The sequence below is a fragment of the Quercus suber genome, unplaced genomic scaffold (assembly GCF_002906115.3).
Source record: "Quercus suber isolate HL8 unplaced genomic scaffold, Cork oak 2.0 scaffold_65, whole genome shotgun sequence".
Taxonomy (NCBI): Eukaryota; Viridiplantae; Streptophyta; class Magnoliopsida; order Fagales; family Fagaceae; genus Quercus; species Quercus suber.
This window is the reverse complement of record NW_027069530.1, coordinates 216852-227707: the sequence shown is the minus strand read 5'-3', so window position 1 is coordinate 227707 and position 10856 is coordinate 216852. Positions and strand designations below refer to the sequence as shown.

At 39.1% G+C, this 10856-nt stretch overlaps 1 protein-coding gene across 1 annotated transcript; it reads right to left on the bottom strand.

The window, feature by feature from the left end:
- Positions 1–2048: 2048 nt before the first annotated feature.
- Positions 2049–10568, bottom strand: LOC112003153 (high-affinity nitrate transporter 2.1). Its single transcript, XM_024035336.2, has 4 exons — positions 10189–10568; positions 3240–3669; positions 3040–3155; positions 2049–2715 (listed from the first exon to the last, which is right to left on the bottom strand). The coding sequence occupies exons 1-4, from the start codon at positions 10566–10568 to the stop codon at positions 2049–2051; spliced, it is 1593 nt and encodes a 530-aa protein (XP_023891104.1).
- Positions 10569–10856: the final 288 nt, after the last annotated feature.

The window sequence follows — 10856 nt, the reverse complement described above, 5'->3', positions numbered from 1 at the left end:
TTATTTGATAGTTCCAACCCTTGGATGCGTCTTGTGAACTACCTTAACTGGAGATGTAAATATGTAAGGCCTGATGATGGCCTTATTTTTGGGTTTAGTTCAAAATGATAGAACTTAAGTCCTATGTAATCAACTAATCATAATTCTTTTTCAATTTATTTTGTCATTTTCTTGTGTTATGCTATGCTAGACTTGAAGTAACGTGGCTAGATAAACACCATAGTTGCATCCTTGTATTGAATTTTCTTGGAAGTTGTGTACCTGTACCAATAACTGAACCTAAAGAAAAAGTTTCACTTGGTGTATACCCTTGAAGATACGATAACTAGTGTTTGGATGAGATTACTTTTATTAGCTAATTTGTTTATACTTAAAAAAGATGTACTTTCTAGTTAGAAAGAAAATAAGTTCATCTAGACTAAATTTTGTTTCCTTGGTATTATGTCGTCCGAATTTGCCTATATATCGAGTAATCAAAATTTTGATATTATGTATTTTTTTTTAAAAATAGTTTAGAGATAAAAATAAGTATGAAAAAGAATTATTTTTTTAATATTTTAGGTGATTAGATTTTATTTATTATTATTATTTTTTATTTTTTAGAGTTTAAGAATAGAAAGTGAAGCGTTTTTAATAGTTTATGGTCAAAAAGAGAACTTTCTAAAAGTTTAGGGATGAAAAATACATTTTTGGTAAAGTTCAAGTACTAAAATAATATTTTTCCTAAGAAAATAAGAGGCAAAAATACATATTATATCCTTTAAATTTGGATGGATTGTTATTTTAGACACTGAAATTAACATTTATTATCAATGTTCACCTATATTGTTAACCATTATTTTGTTTTTAACGCTATAAAACCTATTTTAATTGAATTTGTAATGCATTAAATATATAATAATTCTGGTGATGCTGTGAAGCTCATTAAATAGCATTAACACATTGTATTTTCTTTCGTTTTGCCTTTATAATCCAACTTTGTATTTGATATGAGGGTAAATTATTATAATCCAACTTTATTTATTTTATTTTTTGAAAACCAACTTTGTATTTGATATGAGGGTAAAGTGTATATATATACGACTAGATGATTTTTCTTTGGTAAAAAATTACGGCTAGATAATTATTCTCGATTTAGTCGATGGATCACTGTTCAAGCAAATATTTCTATCAGATGCAACGCTAAAATCGAATCAATTGATCAAAAGTAATTATGGTAGGCAATAGTTCAAAAGTGAAAAACAAACGACTAAGATCTAAAAAGGAAAAAAAGTATACATCTTTATGGATTATGGTTAGTATATATATCCCTACAAACAATTGATCAATATACAGAACTTATCAAGATTGATAGATTAATGCGCCAAGAGCCTTGAACTCGGTAAAAATGAAAACCAAAATGGAACTCAACTTACCACTGCACAAAGTAATTAATGTCTTAAAAAAAAAAAAAAAAAAAAAAAATTTTATGGCTTTTGAGTGGAGTTTGTGATGTGAAAGAAAAGCATGTAACTAACTATACATTCGATGTAACCTCTTTCTTCTTCTTTTTGTTGGGGGGGGGGGGGGCCAAAAGCTATTTTTCACATATGCTAAGCAAGGCTGAATAACTGGGTCAAAGAGGAGCCCAATATCAAATGGAGGGGGCACTGCAAACTACTTATAATGGCTGTAGCATATCACATTAGTTTGTGGGCATGGCCCTTAAAATATGGTGGGTGGGGCAAGAAACTGATTGGACTGAACAGATCTGGGTCAGTCAGAGGAAAGTACAGTAATACATGCAAGTGCGCTCCATGTTGATTTTTAATGAGGTCATGGTTCCCTAGAAATTGGAACATATAGAGCCATCAGACATGTCCTGCAAAACTATATATATGGATGCTTTATAAATCTTGCATTCATCTTAATGACTATTAAGGTAAATGCGAGGCAAGAAAGAAGGATCATGGTACATAAGAGAGACAGAACGTAGTACACATCCTTTGCTCTCATTATTGGTTTCTATTAGCTTCCACCATGACTTTAATTTATCTTTCCTTAATTGACTAAACAAGTGCTGGTGTTGAATCTGGTAGAGTTGGAGCTGAGGCCACCCGCCTGCCTGGCTCTGACCAGCTGTTCTCAGCAAATTTGAGACTTGGTTGTTGCAAACCCTTCTGCTTCTCCTCCTCGTTCCACTCTGCACCATAATAGAATTCTTCGGTATATTTCGCCTTGTCTTGGGAAGGTGGAAGGAACATGCCCCCCCACTGTGGGAAGTGAACCAATGTCACAGGAAGAGTGCAACACACAATCATGACCCCCATGAAAGAGAGGCCTGTTGCAATGGAGAATGTTGAGCTTGTAAAGAACACTAATTGGGTCAATCCAGAGCCAAAGTTTCCACCAGCACCAGTCATGCCTGATATAACACCCAATGATCTCCGAGAAATGAATGGTATGATGCCAAAAGTTGCTCCACACGCAGCTTGAGCACCAACAGAGAAGAGGATCATTGCCAAGACAGCAACAGCTAATGAATTGGCACGGCCAAGCCAGATACAGAAGACACCTCCTAGAGTTTGGAGGATCCAAAGGGTCCATAGCCTGCCCCTCATGCCAAAATATCTGGCTGAGAAGTCAGAGGCATAACAACCAAATGGACGAGCAACAATGCTGGCCATACCAAAGGAGGCAGCAATCATTCCGGCTGTGTGAAGCTTAAGATTAAACCTGCCACATATCAAACGAACGGTTAGTTTCTAATTCTTAGGCTTAAATACACTGCTATAGTCTCTAAACTTTAACTTACAGGTGATTTTATTCCCTGAAGTATAAAGTGGTCGATTTAATCCTTTAGATGATGTAACCAAACTAAAAACTGACACTTCATCACTTTGTTAGGGACTAAAAAAGATGACTGTTAGACTAAAATGATCACTTTAAACTTCAGAAACTAAAATTGCTAACGGAATAAAGCTGTTAAGGAACAATTGTTGTATTTTAGCCTGATTCTTATAATTTTTAATGGGACTAGTGAAGAGGAGGGAGACTAACCTATCATAGAAATGCTCAGAAATGACATTATCTGTGGACAACTCAACACCCATGGAGTAGCCATAGAGGAGGACAAAGATCCATGTCCTATAGTTTGTGACAGCATTCCGCAGCACCTGTGACATAAAACCAAATTAGTCTAATATTTCTTGGCTGTTTAAAAAAAAAAAACGTGAAAGTTAGAGTTCAACAAAACTGACCTTGGAGAATTTATCTTTGGCAACTTCAATCTTCTTCTGTAAGGTACTGAGGTTTCCATCAGGCAAGTCTTGGCCTAGCATTAAGACCAAGATTCCCATGATCACATGAAACCACCCAGGGATAAAGAAAGCTATCCTCCAGGCAGTGAAGGGGGTAGCGCCAGCACGATGAATCAATTCATAGAGCAAAGGCATTAGGAGTTGAGTGGCTCCTCCACTCATGTTGCCCCAACCAGCAGCAGTGCCATTGACAAGCCCAATGATCTTGCTGTAAAACATTGTGCTCATCCAGTATTGGCATGACACAAATGTTGCAAGAGAAAATCCAATCATAAAACGGACAGCAATATAGCCTCCAGCATTTGACACAAATGACATGCAAAAGACAGTTGGAGCTAAGAGCATGATTAGAAATGCACATCCATATCTTTTTTTTTTTATAGGTAAGAAAAAGTATATTAAAAAAACTGCTAAATGCAAAAAAGCACCAGCAAAACAAAAGTACAAAAACGATAAAAAAGCAAAAACATAAAAAGCATTAACTACAGAGAAGAAGAGAGCTAAGGAATAAAGGAATAGAGTCACTAGATGTGAGTCCCCAAGCCTTAGCCTAATAAAAAAGAGAACCAGAAAAGAGAGCAAGAAGTTGGTCCTTAGATCTATCCAAATCCTCAAACGTCCGCCGATTGCATTCCCTCCAAGTACACCACATCAAACATAGCGGAACTAAGTTCCAAATGTAAGATGAATGCTTCCCCAACCAATTCCACCAACTAAATAGACAATCTTGCACCGTACATGAGGGAATCCATGAAATCCCAAAAATCCTAAAGACAAAACACCACAGCCGATAAGCCTTTCCACAATGTAACAACAAATGATCCACCGTCTCACCGCAGCAACGACACATAATGCACCAGTCAACGAAATCAAAGCCCCTAAGTCTCAAGATATCTCCCGTGAGGATCCTATCCCATGCGGCTGTCCAAACAAAGAAAGAGACACACCGGTGTGCCTTAACCTTCCAAATACCTTTCCAAGGAAATGCAATGGAAGAAGAGCCATGTAACTTATGATAGTATGAGTGGATGGTAAAATCCCCGTTTTTTGTCAACTTCCATCTCAAACGATTACCATCACTCACAGAAGGTAAATTGGATGCCAAGAATTGAAAGAAATCATCCACCACATCTGCCTCCTAATCATTAGGACCCCGAATGAAATGAACATCCCAAGTTCTCCTATCCCCTGCTCCTTGACATATCAGAGATGATTCTACGGATGCCTCTCTGTTTGCAGCAAAATTGTACAAGACTGGAAAAGCCAAATGGAGAGGAAGATCTCCGCACCACCTGTCTGCCCATAATTTCACTCTATCCCCCACCCCAACCTTATACTGGACATTTTTGTTAAAAACTTCCCAACCCATCTGAATACTTCTCCACAAACCACACCCATGAACACCCCCTCCCAACTTAGAGGTCCACTCCCCCCATTCTTCCCCAAATTTCAAAGCTACCACCCTCCTCCAAAGCCTATTCTCCTCTATCCCAAAACGCTAAAGCCACTTTCCCAGTAAGGCTTTATTGATAGTGGTCAATTTCCTAATACCCAAACCACCATTAGCAATAGGCTTACACACCTTATCCCATCCCAATAAATGTATCTTAGAGTCACCCCACAGGAAGACCCTTTGAAGCTTCTCAATTTTGTTTGCCACGTGTAGGAATGGTGAACAAAGATAAAAAATAGGTGGGAAGACTAAAAAGCGTACTTTTAAGCAGTGTCAACCTACCACCTTTTGATAAATACAACTTCCACCCTGCCAACTTCCGTTCAATATTCTCCAAAATAGGATTCCAAATAGAAGGGGACTTATGGGACGCCCCCAACGGCATACCAAGATATGTCATTGGCAAGGCCCCAACCCTACAACCCAAAATCTCTGCCAAAGCTTGCACATTATTTACCTCCCCTATAGGAACTATCTCACTTTTAGCTACGTTAACCTTCAAACCAGTCACAGCCTGAAAACAAAGTAGTAGCAATCGAACATGAAGGACTTTCTCCACCTCTACATCACAAAACAAAGTAGTATCATCCGCAAACAGCAAATGGGAAACACATTCCCCTCTACCTCTCCTACCATACGCCCTAAAGCCACTAAGTAAACCTACTGACGCAGGACAACCAGAACAAAATTGAAATAACGGAAAAATAAAAGATATGACCTAGGAGTCAACACCTAGGCCTTGCTTGGAGTCAGCACCAAGCGGGGAACCCACTAGGAGTCAGCACCTAGGGTAGACCTGGAGTCAGCACCAGACCAAAGAGAGACCAAATGGCCATTATTTTCATTCATCAAAATATCAGCTGACTCTCAAGGAGTACAATAGGTTGCTTATAAACGATTGCTAAACCCTAAATCTAATTGGCTAGGAAATCCTAATTGTCTTATTACAAAAATAACTTTACTTCTAAATTAAAATACTAAAAACTCAATAAACTAATAAAACCTAAAACATAAAAATACAATTGACTTGCAAACATAAATAATACTAAATAATAATCTTCTTGCGTCTCCCTCATCATTCTCCTCTGGTTGGAGAAAACTCGACCTCAAGTTCTAAAGTGTTGAAGGATTAGGATGCTGACAAGTAACACTTGCTTTAAATCTAGAATCACCTTAGGGAGCACAGGGAAAAGAAAAACCTTGAATTCCACCACATCAAACTCATTTGGAATAACAAAATCAATGTGTGGAATCAGTAGAATCTCGTCTTGAACCTTATGAACCATAGGAAGCATTGTGGTTTTAACCTCTTCGACTTCACCAAGATGTAGATCTTCAAGGACTGTGGAGGGTTGATCAGAAGCACATTTAACAACTTCAACTTTCACATCATGTGCACCCTCTAACATAATACTCTCTTTAGGCACCATCTCTTCACCTTGCCGCTCTTCAATAGATTCATTTCCTTGCACGCATGTTAAAGCAACACTTGTTGAGGCATGTACGTCTATGTCAACATTAGGCTTTGGTGTTGCTAGAGGATTCTCAACGACCAAGATATCATCATCAATGTTGTCTTCTATTGGGGCAACAAGAAGTTCATTGTGATCTAGTGTCCTTGGTTTCCCAATTGAATCGGATTGAGTCTTCTTGTATTGAGCAATCCTGTCTTGAATATCTTTCATGAGCTTTACAGTTAATTCCGTTACTTCCCTGGTAGATATTTCCTTGGTAGATTGTTCAAAAGTGCGTTGAGGACATGAAATAGGATGATGATGAGAATTCATCGTATTTGCTTCAACTTGAAAAGTACCACACTAAGATTGAGATTGGGGTAAATACTTAGCTCGATAGTATGGTGACAAATACTCATCGCAAAACTTTTCTTTCATATCTTCCCACACACTAATGGCAGGTTCATAGTCCATATAGGGGAAATATTCAAGCTTCTCCCAAAACCTTTGTGCGTGACCTCTTAACTTCAACTTGGCATACCTAACCTTTTTGTTATCTGCAAAATTTGCTTGCTCAAAGAATTGCTCCATCCCATTCATCCAGTTGACAAAATCTTGTGGATAAGTATCATCACCATTAAAATAAGGTGCTTCAGATATTACCATGATTCTCTAAAATAATGCTTCAACAAATAGCTACTGTGATTTTCTCCTTGTCAGTAGCCAACTTGCTGCATACAGTCATAGGCTTGGCTCCTCAAGTGAGTGGGTCTGTTTGCACAAAATGGATATGTGGAAAAGCAACTTAAGGCCCGATACATGCAGTGGGTTGGCAGCAAAACACGTTAACTCTTTTCCTTCCTTTTGACTTTTCTTTTCTTTTTTTTTTTCCTTTTTTAATGAAATATAATAAAATACAGTACACGGACTTAAAACTTAAGAAGCTACAGGCTAAAAGGGACTATAGAAACTAAGGAAACAAGCAACAGACTCAAAACTGAAAAACAATTTCTCTGCGATGGACTTGACTGATGCTAGGGATCGACGACTGGTGGCGGCACGACGAAGGGGAAGGCAGCGGCGGCACGACGAAGGGGAAGGCAGCGGCGGCACGAAGCATGGAGGAGTGGCGGCGGCTGTCTCGGGTCTTGGCTTCGGAGTGGGTCGGCTTCCTCAGCGGCGGTGGTCGAGGGTGATAATGGGTTTTGGGTTTTAGCGGTTGGTGAGTGAGGTGAGGTGTTGGGCCTTGCGGCGGCTGGTGGCTGGTGGTTGTTGGGTTCCGCCAGTGGGTGTTGATTTTATGGGTTTTGGCGGCTCGTGCGTGGGTCTCCTTTTTTTCTTTTTTCTGGTAATGGGAAACACAACTGAATGATAACTTGCTTGGACCAAGTAGAAAAATGACAAAGACAACTCTCTGGTGGAGAAAACCAAAACAAAATTGAAATAACGGAAAAATAAAAGATATGACCTAAGAGTCAGCATCTATGCCTTGCTTGAAGTCAACACCAAGCGGGGAAACCACTAGGAGTCAGCACCTAGGATAAACCTGGAGTCAGCACCAAACCAAAGAGAGACCAAATGACCATTGTTTTCATTCATTAAAATATCAGCTGACTCTCAAGGAGTACAATAGGTTGCTTATAAAAAATTGCTAAACCCTAAATCTAATTGGCTAGGAAACCCTAATTGTCTTATTACAAAAATAACCTTACTTCTAAATTAAAATACTAAAAGCCCAATAAACTAATAAAACCTAAAACATAAAAATACAATTGACTTGCAAACATAAATAATACTAAATAATAATCTTCTTGCGTCTCGCTCATCACCTACCCCCTTCATTCTCTTCACCATCCTACTAAACACCTCCATCATAACTAAAAATAACAAGGGAGACAACGGATCTCTTTGTCTCAAACTCTTAGAACTACCAAAGAAGTCAACTAGAGACGCATTGACTAATACAGAGAACTGCACTGTAGAGGTGCAGTTTTGAATCCAGCTACACCATTTCTCCCCAAAGCCCATTTTCTTCGACAATCTCAGAAGCGCCTCCCAATTCATATTGTCATAAGCTTTCTCAATATCTAACTTACAAATCACCCCCGGAATCTTACTCTTTATTCTGCTATTAACACACTCATTGGCAATGAGAACTGAATCAAGGATCTGCCTACCTCCCACAAAACTATTTTGAGATTCAAAAATCAATTGATCTAACACCATTTTCAATCTATTTGCCAAAACCTTGGCTAAGATTTTATAAATACTCCCCACCAAACTAATAGGTCTGAAATCTCGAATGTTAGAAACATCATTCTTCTTAGGAATCAAAGCTATAAAGCTAGCATTAAGAGATTTCTCAAACTTACAATGCTGATGGAACTCTTCAAAGACTGCCAAAGCGTCTCTTTCTACTACCCTCCAGCAATGATGGAAAAAGGCCATAGAAAAGCCATCTGGACTTGGGGTTTTATCCCCTTCCATATCTTTGACCACTGATAGAATCTCATCTTTCTCAAACCTCCTCTCCAACCAGCCCCCTCTCCAACTCCCCTATTTGGTCAAATTCCAGTCCATCCACAAAAGGTCTCCACTCCTTAGACTCTTGATACAGAGTTTTATAGAATTGAACTACTTGAGCAGCAACTTCTGCTCCGTCCTCATAAATCACCCCCATCCACTTCTAAGAAACTTAGATGGTTATACCTTCTATGAGAATTAGCCATCTTGTGAAAGAACTTAGTGTTATTATCTCCCTCCTTAATGCACAACATCCTTGATTTTTGTCTCCACGAGATCTCCTCTAGAGAAAGAAGATGCTCTACTTGCAATCTCGCTTCATTTCTCTCATCTCTCTCTGTCTCAGTGAGTCCAAGAACCCCTTCCTTAGCATCTAAAACCTCTAAAGGCCCCAATAATTCTTTCTTCCTGCACCCAACATTGCCAAACTCTTGGCGATTCCACTGAATAATGTCTTCTTTCAAAGCTTTCAATTTTTTAGCAAACACATAAATAAGTGTACCCGAAAAAGTATGGCAATTCCACCATGAATCAACCCTATCAAAACTCATCTGTCTTCAACCACATATTCTCAAACCGAAAAGGACTTTTCCCCCTCGCCTCCAAAAGAATTGGGAAATGATCTAAAACAGTTCGTGGAGGAATCTGTTGGATCACATCCGGAAAGTGTTGCTCCCAGTCATGTGACACTAGAGCCCTATCAATCCTAGACATAGAGGGTTGTTCAGTACCACTAGACCATGTATAACTCCCTCCCTCCAATGGCAGATCTATCAAGTTTAAAACTTCAATAAATTCAAAAAACTTTTCCATAGCCAGAGTAAGCCGAGACCCACCCCTCTGTTCACTAGGAAAACGAACAACATTAAAATCCCCAAAACAACACCAGGGAACATTCCAATACTACTGAATACCAACCAACTCATCCCACAAATCACCCCTCAATTTATTAGCATTTGGGCCATACACCCCTAAACATGCCCAAATAAAATCATCCACCACACCTTTCCACTGAACCAACATCGAAAACAAGCCCACCAGAACTTCCAACTTTTCTAAAACCCTCCTATCCCACATAATCAAGACCCCACCAGCTGTCTAATCAGCATCTAAAGCCACCCAATCCGCATACAAACAGCCCCATATACTGCAAACTAGCTGTCTATCTATGCCAGCCAGCTTTGTTTCTTGAAGGCATACAATATCACACTTCCACTCACATAACAAATTTCTCACTACTAGATGTTTCTGGGAATCATTCAAACCTCGAACATTCCATGAAATCCTCTTCAGCTTCATAAAGACTTTTAAGGCCCCACAACTGTCTCTACCTCACTACCCACACGTTATCTCCCATCATAGTTAACCGTTGAGATTAGATTCCTCAACTCTCTTTTCCCTTTACCCGTGGAGGAGGAATCTAATCTCAACGGTTCCATGAAATGCACATCCATATCTTGGTCCTATTAGGTCACAAACTGCACCCATTACAAGCCTAGAGAAAATGCTTCTTGAGATAGAAGCAACTCCAGCATTTCCAATATCTGCTTTGGTTAGGTTGAGGTTATCACGAATGATTGGAACAAGTGGAGCCGCAGCAAAGGTGGAGATAAAGCAAGTAAAGAAGGAAATCCAAGAAAGGTGGAAGGTTCTCATACGAGGTTTTGCAAAGGAAAATAGCTTGAACACCTTGGCCTTGTGCTCAGAATCAACAGGTAAAGCAAAATTTGCAGTTTTATCAGTTGGGACCATTGGTGAAGCAACAGAAAAGGCAAACGTTTGTTCTCTGCCTGTTACTCCATGCATGGAGCTTCTTGGGGATTGCTTCACTTCACCCATCTCTCTCTCTTTCTTTGGAAAGTGCTCGAGAGTTTGTGAAGGGGAGTATAAAAAAGTATAGCTAGCTAGTGTTGGTTTTGTGTAAGGGAGTCAAGGATGTTATGGTATTTATATTGGTATAAACGTTGACCTTCGTAAAGACCAATCTCCCATGTACTTGAATCTTTAACAAACACATATAGAATTCTTTTCGCCGCATATTTGATAAAAGATAAAAGCCTCATCGTACACCGAAGGGGTCAGGTCAGGTATCCATTAATAGAGGAGCTCTTAGCTGCTTGATTATTG

What these genes read in the sequence shown, in the direction of transcription:
- LOC112003153 (XM_024035336.2), bottom strand. Translation starts at nt 10,568, where the DNA reads ATGGGTGAAGTGAAGCAATCCCCAAGAAGCTCCATGCATGGAGTAACA. An exon ending in GTTTGTGACCTAATAGGACC is followed by an intron (nt 3,670 to 10,188) that starts AAGATATGGATG and finishes TATAAAAAAAAA; the next exon opens with AAGATATGGATGTGCATTTC. An exon ending in CCAAAGATAAATTCTCCAAG is followed by an intron (nt 3,156 to 3,239) that starts GTCAGTTTTGTT and finishes TTTATGTCACAG; the next exon opens with GTGCTGCGGAATGCTGTCAC.